The 20,527-nt window shown below is 48.3% G+C and overlaps 4 protein-coding genes across 4 annotated transcripts; all 4 read right to left on the bottom strand.

Annotated features, from left to right (window-relative positions):
- Nucleotides 1–2,531: 2,531 nt before the first annotated feature.
- Nucleotides 2,532–6,903, bottom strand: ETH_00025650 (uncharacterized protein; the record flags this gene model as incomplete). The annotated part of the gene is made up of 10 exons (XM_013378742.1): nt 2,532–2,761; nt 2,907–3,033; nt 3,054–3,244; nt 3,400–3,423; nt 3,565–3,750; nt 3,970–4,002; nt 4,141–4,507; nt 5,021–5,115; nt 5,244–5,406; nt 6,694–6,903. The coding sequence occupies 10 exons, from the start codon at nt 6,901–6,903 to the stop codon at nt 2,532–2,534; spliced, it is 1,626 nt and encodes a 541-aa protein (XP_013234196.1).
- Nucleotides 6,904–7,872: 969 nt separating this feature from the next.
- ETH_00025655 (thrombospondin type 1 domain-containing protein, putative) lies at nt 7,873–8,758 on the bottom strand (the record flags this gene model as incomplete). Its single annotated transcript, XM_013378743.1, has 2 exons — nt 7,873–8,234; nt 8,530–8,758. 2 exons carry the CDS (start codon nt 8,756–8,758, stop codon nt 7,873–7,875), a joined length of 591 nt encoding a protein of 196 aa, XP_013234197.1.
- A 61-nt stretch (nt 8,759–8,819) lies between these two features.
- Nucleotides 8,820–10,145, bottom strand: ETH_00025660 (uncharacterized protein; the record flags this gene model as incomplete). The annotated part of the gene is made up of 3 exons (XM_013378744.1): nt 8,820–9,149; nt 9,278–9,508; nt 9,978–10,145. 3 exons carry the CDS (start codon nt 10,143–10,145, stop codon nt 8,820–8,822), a joined length of 729 nt encoding a protein of 242 aa, XP_013234198.1.
- Nucleotides 10,146–12,653: 2,508 nt separating this feature from the next.
- On the bottom strand, nt 12,654–17,840 carry ETH_00025665 (aconitate hydratase, putative; the record flags this gene model as incomplete). The annotated part of the gene is made up of 19 exons (XM_013378745.1): nt 12,654–12,731; nt 12,858–12,967; nt 13,088–13,267; nt 13,444–13,483; nt 13,590–13,696; nt 13,846–13,903; nt 14,044–14,135; nt 14,248–14,396; nt 14,540–14,663; nt 14,921–15,010; nt 15,131–15,188; nt 15,333–15,379; nt 15,513–15,639; nt 15,827–15,919; nt 16,029–16,136; nt 16,230–16,330; nt 16,423–16,835; nt 16,977–17,228; nt 17,359–17,840. The coding sequence occupies 19 exons, from the start codon at nt 17,838–17,840 to the stop codon at nt 12,654–12,656; spliced, it is 2,709 nt and encodes a 902-aa protein (XP_013234199.1).
- Between the last annotated feature and the right edge of the window lie 2,687 nt (nt 17,841–20,527).

A 20,527-nucleotide genomic window follows, 5' to 3' on the forward strand; every position in this document is an offset into this window, starting at 1 on the left:
ATGAAGCAGCTGCACCGGCAGCTCACAAAGTCCCAAATATAATTTTGCTGGTGTAGTGAGGATTAGAATACAAGAAGTTGCATGAGTCGATTAAGCTGCGTCACTATTAGTCACACGAATCTAAACGCCTTCTGAATGGATTTCGTTTCGGGATTGGGTTACATGGGCAAAACACAAGGGGAGTCTCCACAACGCATTGGTTGTAGCCGCTCCTGTGGACTGTTTCGCCAAAAGCAACGTCGTCTACTGAATATAGGGGCATCTCCCTTTGTTTCCATTGGAGGTTCGAAGTGGAAGTGCAGATATCAGTTGCCGCCTGTACAAAGCCCCAGGCTACAGGCTGTACGGTTTCCCAGCTGGTACATAAGTCTCCTGGAAGAACGAAGACACACGCAACTAATTCACTGTCAGTAAAAACCACTCAAATCCCTGTTCCCAGTAGCTGGCTCCCTTTCCGCTAAGCAGGCAGCTACTGTTCTGCCTTGCAAGATATGATGTGGCACTGAGCCTCGGCTGCTGACCCCATGGAGACACGTCTTTGGTCCAGTAGGTCCTGTCCTGTTCAACCTGTTGAGTTGTACAGGGCTTGAATCCCTGGGGGCACGAACAGCTCATGGCCTCAGCATTCCATCCCAAGTTAGCAGCATACTCAGCGTTGGTCATGTCAATTACCCTGCAGTTGAGGCTCTCTGAGCACACAAAGCATTGCGTTGGCGCCTAATCCGTCTGAAATTAGTGAAAAAACTTTTAGTTGCAGCCAGTAGTGAGTTCTGAATAGTTTGCTTTTCAAAGGCGATGAATGAAATGAGGTCTTACCTCCAGCAGGAGGAGCAGTCGTCGATGTTGTGGTAGTGTGCAAGGTTTCGACGTCTGTAGCTCACACATATAGAGCATTTGCCTTATTTACAGCGGTAGAACGACGCTTCCGCTCCTGCTGACCCTAGCTATCACTATAGTAGTCATTCCTCTTTGATATTTCCCTCTTCTGAAGACCCGGTGAAACTTTGGATTGTGACCCTAGAAAGGCCGCTTACATGATGCGACGTAGCACTTTTCTTTAAGTTCTGCTGAAGCAAGGACCAGAAAGCAGTTCCAAATATTTGGAGGAGAGCATAAACTAGATACTGCTGTGCATTGTTGGACGCATTCTGCGTCTGTAGCAGCGCCCTGAGCACCACACAGGCAGAACGACAAGGGGTTTTCTCGTGTCGTGGAGGAGCTCGCATGCTATGAGACCCGTCATGTACGGCGAAATCCAATATTTCTGGTGGCTATGAAGTTCAATTTCATCGACGTGCCACTCAAATGGGTGAGGGGTCATAGATTAGTTATGAAGACAAGCGTACATTCTTTGCCTTCGCCTCGGCGCATAAGGGTAAAAAGTCTGAGCAGACAGCGCAAAGGAAAGTAAAAGTTTGCATAACTCTTTGGAAAAGATTTCTGAAGGAAAATGATCGTACCCAGGGGCTGAAAAAAGCACGATTTCGCAGATATGCTAGGGCCTTATCTGTAAGCAGACAGAACTTGGTTACCTGGAATGGTTTCTGCGGCTGGAGGAAGTCCTGCAAGCAGTGCACGGACCACAAAACCGGCAGAAGGCAGCTTCCAACTCCCAAAGCCTGCCTTTGGGTAGATCATGGAGGGATGGCTGTTTGCTGTAGCTGCAGCTGGCGGCTTACAGAAGCCTCTGCTTACGGTTTTCGACATGAAGAGCCACAAGCCTCATGCTTGAAGATCTATCCAAGAATTCTTTAAACACAAAGTTGGTGCACGAATCGTGAGAGACAACGAAAATTTTGGGGATCCACTGAGCGATGCTGAAGCTAGATATGGAGTCTTGCACAAGCACGGTTTCGATCTGACTCGCCGGCGTTACCACTAAGGAGCCAAAAATCAATGGAGGGCGAGATGCGAACAGTTCGGTAGAATACTCAATACGTCTAAAGCCACCGGAAGTAATGTCGAATGACTTTGTCTGTAGGCAAGGAGCACAGAGGTGCGCAATGTGCAATACAAGATTAGGAGTTGCCATCCAGCAGAATGCTGACAACTACTTTGCGAGGTGTTCAGACATGAAACCGTAACCAAAGAGTTGCCTCAAATGAGATAAAATGAGAAATCAAGCAGTTTTTTCGCTTGGAGTTATGAAAACGTCTCCGTGCCGGTGTATTTTCGGTGTGCGAGATGCTTTCGGAGTACTAGGGAGCAGCGTGGCCGGTTCGTATTTTAGTTCTCACCTCGATTGACAACTTGTTTGTTTTGCAGCCAGAAGAGCACTGAGAATTGGGGACCGAGTCCATAAAAAGGTAGCCGACTGTGTACTCGACCTGGCTTGCGGATGTAGAAGTGCTGTGAATGGTAATGGTTGCTGACGAGGAGTCAAGATGTGAAAGTGCAATCCAAGGAATATCTGTCATAGAGAGATCGGCGGGAATATTCTGAATCTGCGTCAGGACGACGGGCTGCAGCATGTGCCACATGCACAGAAGATTGTGACGTCTGACGTGTAGTGCAGATGGCGTTTGTTTTGATCACTGCAGCAGCTGCGGAGATTTTCCCCATTCTCCTTGGTACGGCAGACAAGCCCAAGAGCTTCTACCCACATCTGAAGAGCGCAGCTGGACCCCTGGAAGAAGATCAACCTCCTGTCCGACTGTTGTTACAGTGGTAGCGACGCGGAGCGCTGAACCAGCGTTCGGGATTGTGAAACTATCTTCTGACATGGCAATCCAGCTCACTTCAGAAGATGCCGTCGCGTAGCCTGAGAGTCGAATTTTCCCATGCATATACGAAAGAATAAAAACCGTGAATCAACATTCTGGATACTCCAAATATCCCACACAACAAATTTGTCAGCATGTAAGCCAAACTGCATAACGCGATGCAGCACCGGTATGCGCGCCCACCCAGTCTGCAGTAGTCCAATGCTAGGCGAATCATGAAGCCTGTTTCTGATACGTCCGTAACTTGTACCTGCCCAAATGTATTAAGTGGCCTTAGGAGGCCTGCAGAGAAGACAGGCAAAGTTTCTACCTAAAGAAATGATTAGATACCATTTGAAGGCTGGCAACTGTCAAGCTTAATTTTGGTAGTGTCAGTGGTCCAGGATCCATGAATCGTTGAGCTTCTGGAGCGATGCACGGCGTACCTGTAAATACAACTGGATGCGGCGAAACGCTAGACGGAAAAGTCACGCTTTTCCACTGGGTTGTTACCGTCACAACGCCAGTAATCATATTCGAATCTGCCAAGAGAAAACCAAGCAGCGACTTCGAAAAATTATACGTTTCAACAATCGCGTCAACTATTTAAGAAAAGCACAAACATTTAGCATAGCGCATAAGGCTGCACTACCGTGTCACGTGCTGCGTTCAACGCCATGCCTCAGCTCCTGCATACCCTTTTCAATTTGGTCCGTCAGTTCTGCAAGCGCACAATGCATTGAATAGGCACACTCGGCATATGACTAAAACGACGTTGCGAGTATGCAGTATTCTAAATCATAAGGTGAAACACACTCAATTACAGGCCAAAAATTGCTGCAGATGATCCACATGAACTTACCTAAAGGAATACTGCATTGCTTCAAGACCGGATCGTCGTCCTTCGCCAGGGAAAAACAGGCTGAAACATTCGAAGGGTCACTACTTTCGCATTTGTTTTGTGCTTCGTAACATGCATACGCGCACTGGTAGTCTGTCACATTGATTTTGTCGACAGACACCGCCTCATCGCAATTTCGGCGTAGCTCTGCAAAAGGAGGAGCAAAACGCACTTTGTATTACAGAATTCCCACCAACATTTCCCCAAGGCATCGCACACTTTAACAGTGAGGAGCAGGTGTGCCTGCTACTTGATATCACTTCTGGTTAGCTGCAGAGTGCCTGCTGAAGGATACTGCAATTAAGTGCTTGGAAACACAAATGGCCCCTATAGGTTTTCAAAAGATGACGTGGAGTTTGTGATCACCTGTTTGACCCGCGTACGTGCGTGCAGCGTCAACTGCAGGAAAATACAAGAGCGAGGAAATAAGATTACTCTTTCAAAAGCAAGCAAATGCTTTGGGCAGCGCTAATCTAATGGTACTCGGCTGAACGAAATTCCAAACAGGTGCTGCTTCGTTTGTCAGTTCAAAATCACCTCGGCAGAAGATGCCCTTATATTCTGACGTCCGGGCACATGCTGAATCATCTACGATTCCAAAATCTGTATACGTTGACCCTGAATCTTCCATAACCCTCATGTTGCGCATCATGATGGCCCCACTCTTTCCTTCAAAGCGTTCTTTGAAGTCATTTGTCCAGTCGTAAGAAAGCATGCTAACCTCGCTTTCAGTGCAGGGTTCCATAGTTTCATCGTCCCCACACCCGCATGTCTTGAACGTGGAGCTATACTTAGTTGAGACCTCCCGTATGGCGCATGTTTTGCGCAGGCTGTTTGGGATGTAGCATTCCGTGGTGTTTTTATTGATGCAAACCCACTGATTAGCATCTGATGAGCACTTATGCTGCCAAAACACCGACAACAGAAGACTCCCAACCACCAAAATCAACATGACTAAATAAAGCGCTGCTACGCTCTAAAGTCCAACATGCGTTTCAAAAGTATCCAGAATCACCACATATGCAGCCAGTAAACACCCGGGCTCTTTTTAGTTCCCTCAAACGCAATGCGACAGCAGAGGATATACCTGGAGCAAATATGCGCAAGCCTCCCTACACAGTGAGTCATGAGAGAAACTCTTATTCTTCTTTGTTGAAAAGGCTTCGTCACAAATGGGTGCTACACGCATAGGGGCAGACCACAGGACGTCCACAGTGGATTGCAAAAATGGGAGCTGTGAACGCGATTACGCAAACCTCGGTTGCTTGCACCTTCGACTACTGAGGTATACAAAGCGCAATAAAGACAGCTGGGTGACAGAGTACAATCGAGGCAGCTTTCATATACAATCACACATGAAAGGCCTCAATGGGTCTGCTGTTAAACGGACCCCTTTCTGGATCCACCCAAAATATACCTGTTGATGCTTCATGGACCACGAGGTATAAAATCCAGGTATCGCTAACTTACTGGGGTTCATAATGCCTTCATCTGGTTCTCCTTCGATGGGATCTGTGCGATACATGCGAAGCAAAAATTCTTTTTCATACCTTAGCTGTGTAGGCAGAGGAGATCTGCACCACGCTCCCGTGTCAACCGGCCACCCTGAAGCGCCGATTTGAGAAAATATACAGCCTTACGCTTGCAGAGTATTTTGACTGTGTCGCTCAAGCAGTCCTCTGGTGAAGATGGAGCCCAGCTTGCAAAAGTTAGCTGTTTACTGTTGTCGGCATAAACGATGCGAGCGTTGCTTAGAACAAGCCTAGCAGGTGGGGTAACTGCTGCTTTCCATGAACTCAAAATCTGCAGAGAATGCATTCAGCGAAATCGAAATGCGCACTTGCACGCATACCCGGTACAAACCGGCGCAAAATTAATTTCGCACCCCAACTCACAGCGAGTTCTTCTTCCGTTGCCGGAGTAGAGCCATCCATGCATTTGCACGACGGTATGCTTCCAGAATAATCAAAGCCTCCTGATAGAGGCTGGACCGCGATCTCATAGCCTCTTAATGACTTTTCAGCTGCGACCGCGCAAAAGGTATTTCTCCAAAAGTTACACATAAGCTTTTTTTTTGACAGTGATGCCGCCCACAGTTCTGCACACTCCCCTTGTCACTGGGGTCTCGTAACAGCGGCACAAGCTCTTGGTCAAGCAGGTTCCTAAGAAAGTAGCAAAGTGCTCAGTTTTGCGTCTCACTCATTCGGCAACTGTAATACAAAGCGAGACTCAAGGCATCGCAGGATGGACACAGCTCCAACACCGATGGCAGTTTGTCTTTTGAGATGGTGCAGGCTTCCGATTCCGAGCTCAGGGAGGTGCACGATTCCTTCAAAACGTCGGTAGCATCATGAACAGGACATGATTTCTTCTCTTCCCCATCTACAATCATCTGCAGCAACGCAAACGGGTGGCAAGCTTGGTGCACATCCTGGATTTGCGATCCCCAATTTGCTGCACTAAATGGCAATCGCTACACGTTTTCTACTATGGCCGAAACTGATTACATGCTGAAATAGTCTGCAGCAATCTTATACAGGTAGCAGCTGCATAATCTCAATTCAATGACAATTTGCCTCAATTCCAACACAGCTGGCATGCGCTAATGAAGGCAGAACAAATCCGAAACTGTTCATCCACTAAAACGAAAAGATAGTAAAAGAAGCTTATCCGACTAAAACCTCTTTGCACGGTCATACAGATTTGCAGCCCAAAATGGCGCCGGCCAACTCTACGTTGTATGTTTCAGGGCATAGGTCCCGCAAGACGTAGTGCTCGTCTTCCAGCATGAAATTAGCTTGGCGACCTTTAAGATAAAACAAGCGCATGGTGCCATTGCTGGCCGGCGACACCGCTTTCGGGTTTATTTGAAAGCGTCAATATTTAAAAGCGTTTCAGGTGTTGAATGCGCTTTGAAAGGTGCTAAAGGGCCCGCCAACTGAGCAGGGCTGGAAAGTAACAAAGTTATGAAATAGTGGCTCACCATACTGGGACGTCGGTGCGTAATATGGCCGTTTCTCTGAACGCGCAGCATCAAGTCCGTCATACACAAGATTGGTGTACTGCTTGCCTTGGTAGCTTCTGCCTTACTAGACAGAATGCTTGGAGCGTACCGTACGTGCAGTTATTGGCAATTTCCCGCTGATTCGTTGCGAATGCCCATGGATTCTCGTCGTGCCAGTTGCTCATCACTGTCATGAACTTGTCGTACGGAGATGATGAGGACATGACTTCGTCTTTGAAAGTCTTCCACAAATCGAGACACAGATCCTTGCAGGTAACACCTTCGAACGTATCCATTGTTTCTTCAGAGAGATCTATACATTGCGGACCACCGTCGCTTCTCTGTTCCGCTGCTCCTGCAAAAATTTATACGAAAATTCGCTCTCTGGTTTACTCAAAAGGTAATGACTCTGCCTATTCGCCTTCATGGGTCGGCGCTTGAACAGGTTTGCACATCGAATTTGCCTGAATCGCCCATTTGTGAGCTGAATCTCTATTCTTTTATGAACAAAAGTCCCCCACAGGCATCGACGCCTACACATGTTGCAGGTGCCACAAGCAACTTGCCTTCGCAAAGGATGTACAATTCGTCTGACAAACAGTCGGAGCCAGAGCTGGTAAAAGAAGAAATCCGCCCCTCAGATGTTTTGTACCTGAGCCCAAATCATTGCCCGTGTGGCAGGAGACCAAGTGAAGGATTCTTCAGGCACGCTTGCCACAAAAATGCATTTTCCGCTTAAAAGGCTTTGATATTGCAATAAAGCTAGCCCTATTGAGCAAGCGAGCCACTAAATACATTTTCTCACACGATGCTATCTGTCAAAATAAGTGTTAGGCCTTCTGGTAGTCCACTTCTCCAACTATCATCCTTGAAAGCTTTTTGAAGAGCACATTTCGACTCCCCATTCGGACAGCTGCATGCACCTGCTCATATGAAAACCGAACTCATCGCACAACTTGCTTGCTAGATTCTACAGCAGTTTCCATTTGCCTGCGTGTTCCAATCCTACCCTGTCCCAAGTCAAGTGGGCAACAGGCAAATCGGCGTGCGACTGTGAAATCCATGTTCTTAATGTAAACAAGACAGGTGCGGCAAGCACACGCTGTCTACATGAGCCATGGAGGGACTTTACCTTCATGGCTGTAGTTGTTTTCTGAAGGGCGTGTAACGAGGCAAGGTGTGCTCTTCGATCCTGAAATCACAATTGAGTGCACAAAAGCATATTAGAGCAATATTTCTGTAGACTCATGGAGTTCAGTATTGTACTACACGTAGCAGAAGAAGGAGAGGACGAAGTGGATCTTACCCATGTCGCAATTGAAACGGACCAGCATGGAGGGATTGAGAGCTGCTGGACACAGGGATGAAGCCTCGGCATCTTCAAATGCACCGATCGATACATCGCATGCGGCCGATGTTGAGGATGTTTGGTTTTCACAAAAGTCGCGCATAAGATCTGTTATATCCTGAATTGCGCATGATGGCGTCTCAGTTAGCTTCCCTTTCAGCACGAATTCGTCACTGAAGAGAACTTGAACGAGCTCGACAGCACGATCACCACATGCCGCCTTCGTGTTCCACTGGCTGCCTGTTGCGGTATCGTTTCTTGTCACGTATTCCTCGAATTCTGTGGGCATTTGAAACGGCATTACGGAACACCCCAGAAACAAATGCACATGTGAATATGCAAGCACGTATGGTTGTGGACGAATGAAACATCTTGACAAATCTGCGCTTACTGTATTGGCTGACTGGTGCAGAGGATGGCCTTGAATCTGAAGCAAAAAAAAGTCCAAGTTGCATTAGCACAGACACACATACGCTCTGGCAGAAGCGTCCTATCTAACTGAAATCTGTTAATTTCCTCTTTGTAAAGCCAACTGCAGGGAAACCATTGACAAAAATGGAACCATAGGTGTTACCAAAGGAGCAACTGGAAGACAATTCTTGGGCCAGTGCGGAGTCGAATCCCTGCTCCCAGGCATCGGAAACTTCTGAGACTGTTGCAAAGTCCTGGGTAAAGCATTCCGTAGGGCTGTGGCACTGTAAATACTTCTCTTTGTGCCGTGACCACAGTCCCATGCATGCGAATTCACAAACGTCGAGAAGGTTTGATACAGTAGATTGTGCCTTGTAGCAGTCCGGACCCATGTTTTCCTTGTTAGGTTTGTTTTTCTCTGCACAGTCAACAAAGTGTGCATATATTGACGAACTAATGGCCGCTTGAGGTAGGCACATCGATGAGCGCCTCACGCAAGATCAGCAATATGGGAATGCGACAGCAGTGGGCGTATGCAACCACGATTAAAGGTATCAGCTGACCATATGCCAGCAATAAATACGATGCTAGAGAAACGTCGAAGTGCGTATTGTAGTGGCAGTCGCTTATCGTTCGTGGCACGCAGTGCGTTGCACTATCGCAATCTTCGACGGCATAGCTGTATGAGTCTAAAGAATAGTATGGCTGTATGAATGCAAGGACTGGAGAGCCAAGGTCATGTGAAATCTCTTTTCCTGACGTTAGCAGAGCCTGAGCTCGGAGCTGAAGTTTCACAAAACGGACAAAAATGCTGTCCTACCATGATTATTCTGAAAGCACGCAAAAAGTTCCAAATTTGCCAGGGATCTAGGGCAAATCAAAACTTGATGTACGATTTTAGAGCTTCTCACCGAAATTTTCGCGGTGCCAAAATTGGTGGAGAGGGCTGAACCTAGAGCCATGATACTTATGATGATTTTAGGGGCATCGGTCATAATGGAAGAGGACAATGAGATATAAAACCTTTTAAGGCGATACTCAACAGAGCCTTTGGCGAAAACGTAAGGGGTCGTAATGAACTCAACTGCGCCCTCCACAACTGATGCCATATTTTGAATCTGGGCTAGTACAACGGAATCGGCCTAAAAAGCAGAAGCAAAGGGACCCGTTAAAGGTCTGCAAATTCAATATTATGCATGGCTCAAGTATAGTCATATGACGCAGTTGGTGCGATAACATGGAGGCAACGGAGACCTCTAAAACGTTTGGGTGTTTTCCACAAGCATATGATGCCGTACACTAAGCGGATCCCACGCATCGATGTCATAAGAGTGGCTTTGTGCTTTAAATTTTGAAGACCCCGAAAGACTGGTCAGTTCGACACGCTCCGCAAAGTAGTCCGTCCCCACTGTTTTCCTCCACACAATGTAAGGCACGGCAATACGAGTCGTTGAAAAGTCGGCGCTTATGCAAGGGGGCACCACAGCTCGGGCTGTGAATCCGTTGTCGTCCACCTCTCCTACCTGCAATAAAAGCAATGGGTCCACGAGAGCCAAATTTGAGTGATTATTAAAAGCCCGGATGGTGTGTAAACAGATGGTAAAATCTCACTTGTGCTCGTATTCCGTAGTTCCCTATGAAATCAGGTGAGCCCAGGAAAACAAGGGGATCCGTGATGGTGCTCGGGAAGTCAACTCTAACCCAAACGCCATCGCCTTTGACAGTAACTTTGCCCTTAACAAAATCTGCGTTTATGTACATCACGCTGGAAGAAGCCATGATCTAACATGGCAGATCATTGTGTAGATAGCTGCCATTTGCGATACATCAATATGTGGAAGAGCCGTAACATTGTGGCAATGAAGGCGTAAGGTGTTTTTCGTTGTGTTACATGCTCGCAGTTTTCTTGTCATCCGAGAGAAAGTACCTGGTATCGAGTCAGCGTGGCACTGAAAAAACGTGAGGAGAATCTCGACGACCAATAGAAGCACCTTATTGGTGAATAATCGCTTTGTTAGAGTCATCCTGTATTTCACAAGGGACAACGACCAGTTGCCAAATGGCAATGTTCAAGGAGTACTATGAGTAGGGCACGCGCCGACCCAGCTACGTTTTTTTGTTGCACCAAAGCAGATAAAGAAACAGGCACGTTCAGCTGAGTAAAAGCTACCTAGGGGAAAGGACGTTTACGGGCTTAAGCGCAACCGCAGATATGCTGTCCAATTTTGGTTCATATCTCTGCACAGATCTGCACACTGTAATGTCTCGGTATCCTCGTCTATGAACAAAACTTACTCCTAATTTTTACTTATCACTTACTTGACAGAATGCAGGAGTTAGAACTCAGCTGAAGTCAAAGCAGCCTTTTGAGCGCCAGTTTCCGGCAGTTGTGCCCCCTGTGAGCGCACATCGGCGCGCCTAAGACGATAGAACGGAACTGTTGAAAAATATAATGCTCTAGTGCTACGTAATGCAAAGCACCACATTAGAGAGCTTTGCTAAGTTCTGATACTGACCTAGCTTGGAACGAAACTTTGGGACCGGGCCTCAACGAGCCACTGAGGGCAAGCACGTGACTGCACATTAGGCAGGTAGAAACCGGGGGAAAATAAAGCGCATTCCTTGGGAAATAGAGGTCCTATCAACGCAATTTCCATGCCATAAATTATACAATCTGCTCGTGAGACGCCAACAAAGCATGCAAGTGCTAGATCGCGGCCGACGGTCTCTCCAGCTGAGGCAGCCTCATCGTACGGACGATGAGGCAGCCTCATCGTCCGTTGCCAAACACTCGCACCATCCAATCCACGCGTTGTTACTGTGTCTAGTCTCATATACAGTTTGGAGTAATGGCACTGGTAGATTTATTAATTCAGGCAGCAACCTGAAGAATATAGGAAGCTCTGCTGTCGCTAGACACGACAAGGGGTGGGGTCTAGGGGTCTCTGCTGCTCTCTCCGTGTATCATCTCAGTGAATTTGAAACTGGGAGCCTCACTCTAGCAGATCCATCAGTGATGGATAAACTAACGTAACGATGTAACTAAATGTTTTAGTTGTCACCCCGTTTTGCCTTAGCGCGTACCGCACGTTCCTTGCAGCACTAGCAGACGGATTCCACAGACCCTCGCCACTACAGCGAGAGCGAACTGCAACTCTCTGTAGAGAACAACAGAAGATATTTTGCATACTATTCCATCGAACACATTTTGCATTTTATTTCACTCTTCCGAATGAGGGCACAATTTGAGAATTTGTAGACGTGCATTTTCAGCGAAACCTCGCCTTTGCTTGCAATTGAGTTTCCAAAGTGGGACATCGCGAGGAAGTCGTAATTGTGGGTTTTAGCGGGGTGCTATTATCAGTGCCCTGAGTGCCTTCCATTAGCAAAGAAAGTCTACACGCTAGTTCATTTCACATGGTGCATTATAGTGGTGCGCAAAAGAGGCACCGTGGGCTCATTTGCATACTCTGCTCCTGCTCAATAGAGATTGTGGTTGCGCTTTCATCGCAGGCATGAGGCTCACACACATCTCTAAAGGCAACGTATACGCCTTGTCCGTAGACAAACTAGGAGCGGAGCGAAAAAGTATAGTAGCCCACCTACTCCATCAGACCACCTGGAAATTTCTGTGTTCACTATGGCAGGATTGAACTAACATGGGACTCCCCCTTCCATTTTCAGCAAAACGTTGTGAGAGAGTCCCCAAGGAATTGGGCTTTAGCCAGAAGAAGACGAAATGCTTTCATTCAGCACTATTGTCGGCACCTCAATATGAGAACGTTATACCTCTCAAGTTGCCTGACTGGGTTAAATATCACTCGTAATTCTAGACGGGATGCGCGTCTCGTAAGCTAAGAAGAGCCGCAAGCACGAGAAGCACCCTGACTGCCTCCTAGGAGTAGCTCCACAACAGAAAGAAACTGATCCTGTTGTGCATACTTTCAACCTTGCAAGCCCTCTCGCAAAGCGAGCCAAGTGCTTAATATACGGGCATCTGTGGAGCCTGCGGGAATTATCAGTGCTGGGTCCAACGTAAATTGGCCTTACAAGCCTGACTCAGTGAGCGTGCACTTTACTGCGCAAACTGAAGATCCACTCATGGGAATAGCTTGTTGTTAGTGAAGCACAGTTACAGGAGGAGTGTATTGCACACTACGCAGTGCAAATACTGAACCGCAGACTTCTGAGCGAAGCGAAAAATAAGTTTAAAGGCCCTTTCTTATCTTTTTTTTACACCATTAACCTGCGTATGGGAACCACGGCTCTTGCAGCTGCACTCTGTTCCTAAACGGCAGATTCAGAAGCCGCTTTTCTCAAGACATACTGCAGAATGCCTCCGTTCTCGAAGTACTCCAACTCTACCTGGGACAACACAAAACGACATGCACGGTGTGTCATTTCGAAAGCGGTCACCGACCTTCACACAGTGCAGAAGCCCAAAGCGGCGGAACTACTGAGAGCAAGCACTGCGCTGATGGGCTGCCTCACTTTGGTTTCCAGGCGGCATTTAGCTGTGAACTGCCGACCATCATCTAGCTGCACTGTAACCATTGATTTCACCTCTAGATGTGTCAAGTCAATGGAAAATTCTTCTGTTCCTGAAAGTCTCACACAGCCGCACTGCTATACGAACGAAGCATGCTGTGCAAGGTACGGCTCATCCCAGTCACGCTGCACAGCATATCTCGCGGTTTGGTCACTGAGTTGCTCAGTTGTACCTGTAATTTTGAGAGAGGCAGCAGACTCTCCCTGAGCAAACTGCAACGGAAGTACCCCCATTCCAACTAGATTCGACCTATGAATTCGCTCATAGCTCTCCGCGATAACAGCTTTCACGCCCAGCAGAGCCACGCCCTTCGCTGCCCAATCCCTGCTGCTTCCACTACCATATTCCCTTCCTAACTCACAAATAAACTATTCGTAGTGGAAAGAACCTCAAAGTCGGCACGGCGTCCGATAAGTTTAGGAGCCCAAAAAGCAGTCACAAAGCCAGCTGCGTATCGCAGGAAGCAGTAACAGCCCGTGCGTGAGCAGCTGCTATTAAGTCTGCACTGACGCACAGCAGACGACTGACCTGCGATGATAATGAGCGGGGTGTGTGTTTCTTTGTATAGCTGAATGCAGCAGCAACCAACATGAGATTAAGCACAAATTGTCGCGCTCCAATGTATGCCATTCCATCTTCTGTGTCTCCACTGCAGCATGTCTAGTTCGACCTACTTCTGCAGCGTCATATACAGGCATTTCCCGTCCAGAAGGGATGTGTTTGGTAATGGGACCAGCAACAGAAGCAAGTTTGTTAACCAGGCGGATGTTCGCGAATGTCCCTTCAACCATAACAGAGAAACCCCCGAAACTTCCTGCATGCATAGAGTGTTAAAGCCCCGCCCTAGATTGCCTGATGGTGCGCTGTTGCAGGAATCTTAGGCGTAGAGTGATTAGATATCCTCTTCCGCCAAAACAACTGAGTACAAACCTCGAGTCATGACTTCATCGTTACCGCGACGGCTCCCGTAAGAGTTGAAATCTCGTTGCTACAAACACACGCGGAGCCCTCACTACAAGCGCGTTCAAACTTTTTCACAAAGTGAGGGTAGCGCTGTGAGGATGGTAAGGCGCCTGCAGAAGGAAAATCGTGTAGGCCATTCCAGTGGCCTGATACTCTGATGCCTACCATGACACCGTGGGCCAACAGGTAACGACCAGCTGGAGAGTTCTTCTCGATTCTCCCAGCAGGCGAAATGTGATCTGTTGTGATGCTGTCCCCTAGACACCAGTCACGCAATACAACAGCGAAGATTAAGTATAAAACTGAGAACGGCTTGGAAAGTGGCTGTCTCCTTCGAAGTATCAATAAGAACCACTGCCAAGCGCATACCCAGCAAAAGAAGACACCTGGCCCCTGTAACAGATTGCACTGGCATCGGTTCCCTCGTGAGGTTCGCAAAAAACGGAGGCTTATGTATGTATGTAGAATTGGCTGGCCACTGAAGCAATGTGCCCGTAGGTGATTTGAGAGCTCTCCACCTGCGCGTATTCAAAGTAGAGCATGCGTGTACGCATGAAACATCTACGCATGAAGCCCGTGTTCCCAAATTTATATGCACCTTCTACGTAAAAATACGTTTCTGGCAAGCGGAATGAGGCCTGTCCTCGTTGGATGACCCTACTGTTCATTCCCCAGTTGGATATTCTTGTAGGCTTCCTTGAAAAAAGAAGGAAGTATTGCAGTCTCCACGAGCTCGTTCACGCTGGCTGCGCTGGGCCAAATGTCTCGCAGAAATACTTCCTTTCCTGCAACACCAAAAGGGAAGATTTCGCTAGAAAGCTACAAAAAAAATCATGGGACGCTTCTCCACTCAGAAAGAAAGATTCCGCAGACAGGCATACCGTTTTTCCCAATGCCAAGCGGTTCAGTTTCAAAGTCGATGTTCACTCTTCCTGAGGAAGTTTTGTAACAAAGCGCACTAGAAGGCGGTGGATCTGATGCCTTCGACCAAGCAACTCAAACTTGGTAGCAACGTCCCAGAAGAGGCTGACAAAACGCCTACCGGCAATAGCAAAGGCGACGCAGAGTGGCGGAGAAGCAAGGTAGTTCGCACGAGTGAGAGGGTGCACGCGACCCTCAAAATTCCTGTTGCCTGCAGTGGCAGCAAAAGGAAAGCGCTTATTCCTGCGTCACATCTTGTGAACTGCTTTGTTTGCCCCAATTAAAGCCCATTGTCAGTCTTCTGCTAAAATGTCGACTCAAAAAAGCTCACCAGAGAGAACCGCCGCAACAACCAGATCCGGGTTCGATTGAACAGATGCGGTCACTTCCTACAGAAACATTCAGTCACGCAGTCAGATATTTATGCAGAAAAGAGCAACCAGTGAATATTACCCGCCCTTGAGCTTGGGCGCTGGTGGAGGCGTAGGTAAGAGCAACCTGGGCTCCCCATCACTTTCTACTGACTTACATACCTCTGGAAGGTCACCACTGTTACCAATACATGTCATGCAGCCGAAGCCTGCGTCACACTGCACGCCAGACAAGCATCACCGCACGTAAGACCTCCCCAAAGGGGCAAGAAGTGACGCGCAAAAGTTTCTCCTAGCGCCATTCATGGCCATTATTGGGGGGCAGCATGTGTCTATACTAACCTGCTAGGTAAAAGCCCAGCTCCTCCAGGGCCGGTAGAAGGCCCGCCGCTTCAAGATAGCGCTGAACCACGTGGCTCCCAGGTGAGAGGGAGGTTTTTATATACGGAGCAACGCAAAGCCCCAGCTCCTAAGACACACGCATAATTAAACACTTTGCTAAATTCTCTAGTACAAGATGCCCTCATCTACTGTGCATTCAACTATCACATAGAACACCCGATGAAGAAAATTCTGATTTGAAAGAAACCAATCCCTTACGGCGTGCAGTCAGAAAATGCATCTGCTGCGAATGAGGGATAAACTGCGAAACTTACGACTGCTCTTCGAGCTAACAGGCCAGCACCGATCATAACCGACGGGTTGGACGTGTTCGTGCAGCTTGTGATCGCCGCAATCACTACCGACCCCTGATAGACGCACAGAAAACGTTTCCCGGACAAATCAACGCAACTAACAAGTTTGGACATCCAAACGCCAGCTACACTGCTGCTGCATAGCATCTACGACCCGTCTCACCTGTCGAAGCTCGTAAGTTTTGCCCTCAAATGCCAGCGGCACGCGAAGAGATACGGCGTCAGGCTTCAAGCCAAAACCCTTGAAACCAGTGGGAGCAGTTAAGCTCTCCTGCGCGCACAAGCTTACGCTTTGGCAAACATAAGCAAGTGCCGCGAACCGTAGTTTCTGTTCCGTAGAGCAGGATATTCACGTGTTGCGTACGGTGAACTCCGCCTTAAGGTTGCGAAGAAGAACTTCGTCCTGAGGGCGCTTGGGACCCGCAACGCACGGTTCAATCTTAGACAAGTCAATTTCCACTACATCTGCAGCAGCCGCACCCGTAGATAGCACACCATTACAAATGCTGCAGCTGAAGATAGTCAGGCTTTCCTAACCCATGACTAGTGGGCCTCACCTGTGTAGGATACCTCCGTTTCGGAGCCTGTGTATGTCCTAAACATCCCTTGCTGCAAAAGGTAAGCCTTTATCTTTTCCACTTCCCTGGAGCTTCGACCAGTAGACAGCAGGTACTTGAGGGTTACTTCATCAGGGGGAAAGTAGCCAATGGTGGCACCAAACTCTGGGCTCATGTTTGCAATAGTGGCCCGGTCGGGAACCGAAAGCGTGGAGCAACTGTCCCCAAAGAATTCCACGAAGTGATCGACAACGCCACGCGTACGTAATATACGGACAACATGAAGCACTAAGTCCGTCGTTGTGCAAGCGGAGCTCAAATGACCAACAAGGCGCACACCCAAGACTGGCGGAAGTGTCATGGAAACAGGCTGGCCTAACATAGTCGCCTCAGCTTCAATCCCACCAACTCCCCTGCGTGGATGAGTAAGTGAGAACATTCAAACAGACAGCAGTACCTGCCGAGGGTCATCAGACAGGTCGCAAAGTGCTATCCCACTGTAGCGCTCTTCCCGTGTATATGTCGAATCCCTGTATGTGGCTATATTGCCTCACCATCCCACAATGCCTAGTCCATCAACCATGGTTGTATGCGAATCAGTTCCCACGAGCGAATCCGGAAAGCAAAGTCCATCCCTCGTCACTACAACCCTAGCCAAGTACTCCAGATTCACCTGATGAACTATCCCGGAGCCTGGCGGCACAATGAGCATCTGCGAAAAAGTGTTTGCTGCCCACTTCAAGAAAGAAAAGCGCTCGCCGTTGCGATGCATCTCCATTGCCTCGTTGTACGCCACTGCGTTTTGGCTGCGTCAATACATACAGAGAAGGTAGAGAGGCATGCTCGGTGTCGTGGGCGCCCAGTTGAGGCTTGTAACGATACGAATCTGCGTGCGCCGCTGGCCAGCATGCACATGGTGGACAACGGCATGCATACCTTCTGGCTTTGTCGACCTGGACGGAATGATCAACTATGAGGTCTACGGGAACCTGCGGATTGATCTTTAGAGGGTCACACCCTAACTCCTTCATGGCGTCACGCATCGCCGCGAGGTCGACAACGCATGGAACACCCGTGAAGTCCTGCAGAATTACTCTAGCAGGTATGAATGGAACATCTACCTGGAATGTGTCTTCCTTGGCGTTGAATGAAGAGCCCCACTTCAAGATGCCTTCGACGTCGGCTTCGGTCACGAGGAAGCCGTCGCAGTTTCGGACAGCAGACTCCAGTAGCACACGAATGCAGTACGGAAGACGGCAGACTTCGTCTTTTCCAAGTTTCTGTATATTATATATTTTCTCTTCGAAACCAATGAGCGTTTCCAAAAGGTGTGCATATGGATGCTCAGCGACCTTCCCATCGCGAGGGGAGTTGCTGGCAATGTTTCCAGTTGTCTGGGGAGGTGAATCGTCAGTCATGTTAGATGTTCTGTGAATGTGAATCCCTGAATAAGTTCCTTATTGATCGGGCCTGTTCGTACCTGTCCCACTGTAGGCTCTTGCCGCTCGTTCCACTGACCAGAGGCAACAATTCACAGGTCGTCCCTAATCAAACATTACTGTATCATGTTACTTCAATATATTCAGGCGTTTCACCAGGAAGGTTCAATCTTTCAGGCAGTACAAAAGCCTGTCTTCGGGGCTGCTAGAGCTGCCGGCGACTGGGGCGCTCTAGGTAGCCCGCTGTCACGTAGGTGTTGTCTCACCAGACATGAAGCACAGATGAAGCAATCAGCTACTGCCTTACTATGCAAAGACAAAATATGCATCTACAAAGTCTCTAATTTACACTTTTAAGGAGTTTAAATTGTGGCGTGGTAGGGTGAAATACGCTCTAGGGGCCCTCAACGGCTGCAGGTCACCTTCGATTGTTGATTTTGTTGTTGCCTGCTTACTCTACCACTTAAACAACACAAAAATGTGTGGGACGAGCCAAGAGAAACTACAGTTATATAAGAGCCACGAGTTTTACTGCGTCCTGTAATTTCCGTCACTTCACGAACTGGAACAGAGTAGCCAGACATAAACTAGGGTCCTGTAACGCAGTGTGCGGGTTATAGCAGCACGGCGTTTTACTTCTCATTCAAATTGTAAAAGCAGCTTGCGCGCTTCATCCTAATCCCTAATCCTACAAATGCCACCGGTTCACTTAGTGAAGCTGAGCGTTAACGGAGAAAGCCCAGCTGTTTTGCTGCCACTTTGAACTCCTCTCTTTTCAAACAATGTGCCATGTTTTTCCTATCAAATTAGGGCAGGTGAGCGTGTTGCACCTACATACGCGGTCGTAGGGCACATGTGGCTGCTTACTCGACCTTGGCTCTCGTCTACGTACTAAGGAAGGTTCCGGGCAACTTTTTTTGTGCTCAGCCCGCATACACCCGCATATTTTGGACTCGTCGAAAAACCTAATGCGTGTTCGGAGTCACAGATACGCAAGCGCCATAGATGCGGGCCTACCTCGGGCACTCGAAGCGCATGAGACACAGCGCTACGCTGAGATCTTGACAAGAAAAGTATACTACTACTAAGCCTCTGATCAAGGAGCGCAATGCGACCCGTAGGACCAGCTGAGAGTCGAAGGGAGCAAGACCACCCGTAAGGAGATAATAGTCCCTGTTCTGAATTCGACACACCTACAAGATGGTAAAGTCCGAATAATACAAAAATATAATTCGGCTCTGCCTGTTACTGGTGACCTTGCCGTGACCTCGCCGTGTGCATAGAGCGCTACCATCTAGGGGCGACCTTTAGGAAAATTTGGAACAAGACCTTGAAAGATGAATGCTTTTATTAATAATTGTGTATTGTTTATGAGGAATGTGTCGAATATAGAGAATTAGTCAGAAGGGCGCCCTATTCGTGGGCGAGGTAGTAAAGTAGTAGCAGCAGAGAACGTTGTGCAATACAGCGCCGGCGCTGGGACGAGATACTGACCCAACTGGGTCAGAAGAGTCAGAAATATGATTTTCTACTTTAAAGGAGTTGGATCCGTAAATTGCGGGCGACCGCAGGCCTCCCCGACACGACCGTTTGGACAGACGCTTGCTTGAAGTCTTATGTTTTCCGTACCCGTTATGGGCGGTCCGCATGCACCGTCCTCCGTACAGGCAGTCTTTCCTGCTGCGCCGGAGGGGTTGTGAGTGCTGCGCATCCGCATGTGCTCATGCAGGCTTTTTACAGCCAACGCTTTAGCATTAGAGTCACACGCACACAAAACGGCATAGCACAGCAGCGCAGAGAACGTAGCAGAGACAGGAGAGAACATCAAGGACAGATCAAGCCAGGGAAGGTGACATTAGATTCGAGGCCGAAGCAGCTGAAATCATGAAATCTGGGTAGACCGACATAATCCGGCAGGGGAGGAGGTTGTGCCCAGGTACTACAAAGATGCTTGCTGGTAACCTCTAGAGGTTACTGCGCCGAAGAACACAGATAAATTAGTACTGTTAATAAACCTAAGTAGTTTATGCGCGAGATAGCATTTATAGGCAGGGAGCGTTTGTTTCTATCCTGACACTGGGGCTGGTGATGGCGGCGGCATTGGGACGGGGACCCAACCGGGTAAGCACAGTCAGAACTGTGATTGTCTTTTGAGAGGTTCGACCGATAGACTTGAAAGACGACTTGTAGTTAATTATTTTGATTGTGTTTCAAAAGACATTTGTCGAAGGTAAAGAATTCTACAGAGGTACGCCCAGTGTGTGCGACAGGAAGTTAGGTAGTGCGCAGGTACAAAAGTGGGGCTTGCTGGTGACCTATAGAGGATAGCTGTAGTGCACCGGCACTACAATAGAGCTTGCTGGTGACCTATAGAAGATAGCTACCTAGCGACCTACAAGGGGTCGCAACACTGGAGGAGGACAGGACCCTCTTAGTAAGACCAAAGTAAGACAATTTGTCTGCGAATTAACATGCATACACTAGAGGTGCCTGTAAATGCGTGGAGACTGGGGCTGGCGGTAGCGCCGGCACCAGTACAGGCCTGCTCCCCACAGGGCCTAGGAGGCGAGCACCCCGAGTGGGGGGGATTTCAAGGTAGCAGATTTTGGAAAAACCACGAATAACTGTATTTTGATATATCTAAGCTACTCTTTCAAGGAAATAGG

The sequence above is a fragment of the Eimeria tenella genome, genomic scaffold, assembly GCF_000499545.2.
Source record: "Eimeria tenella Houghton genomic scaffold, Eth_scaff97, whole genome shotgun sequence".
NCBI classification, from domain to species: domain Eukaryota; phylum Apicomplexa; class Conoidasida; order Eucoccidiorida; family Eimeriidae; genus Eimeria; species Eimeria tenella.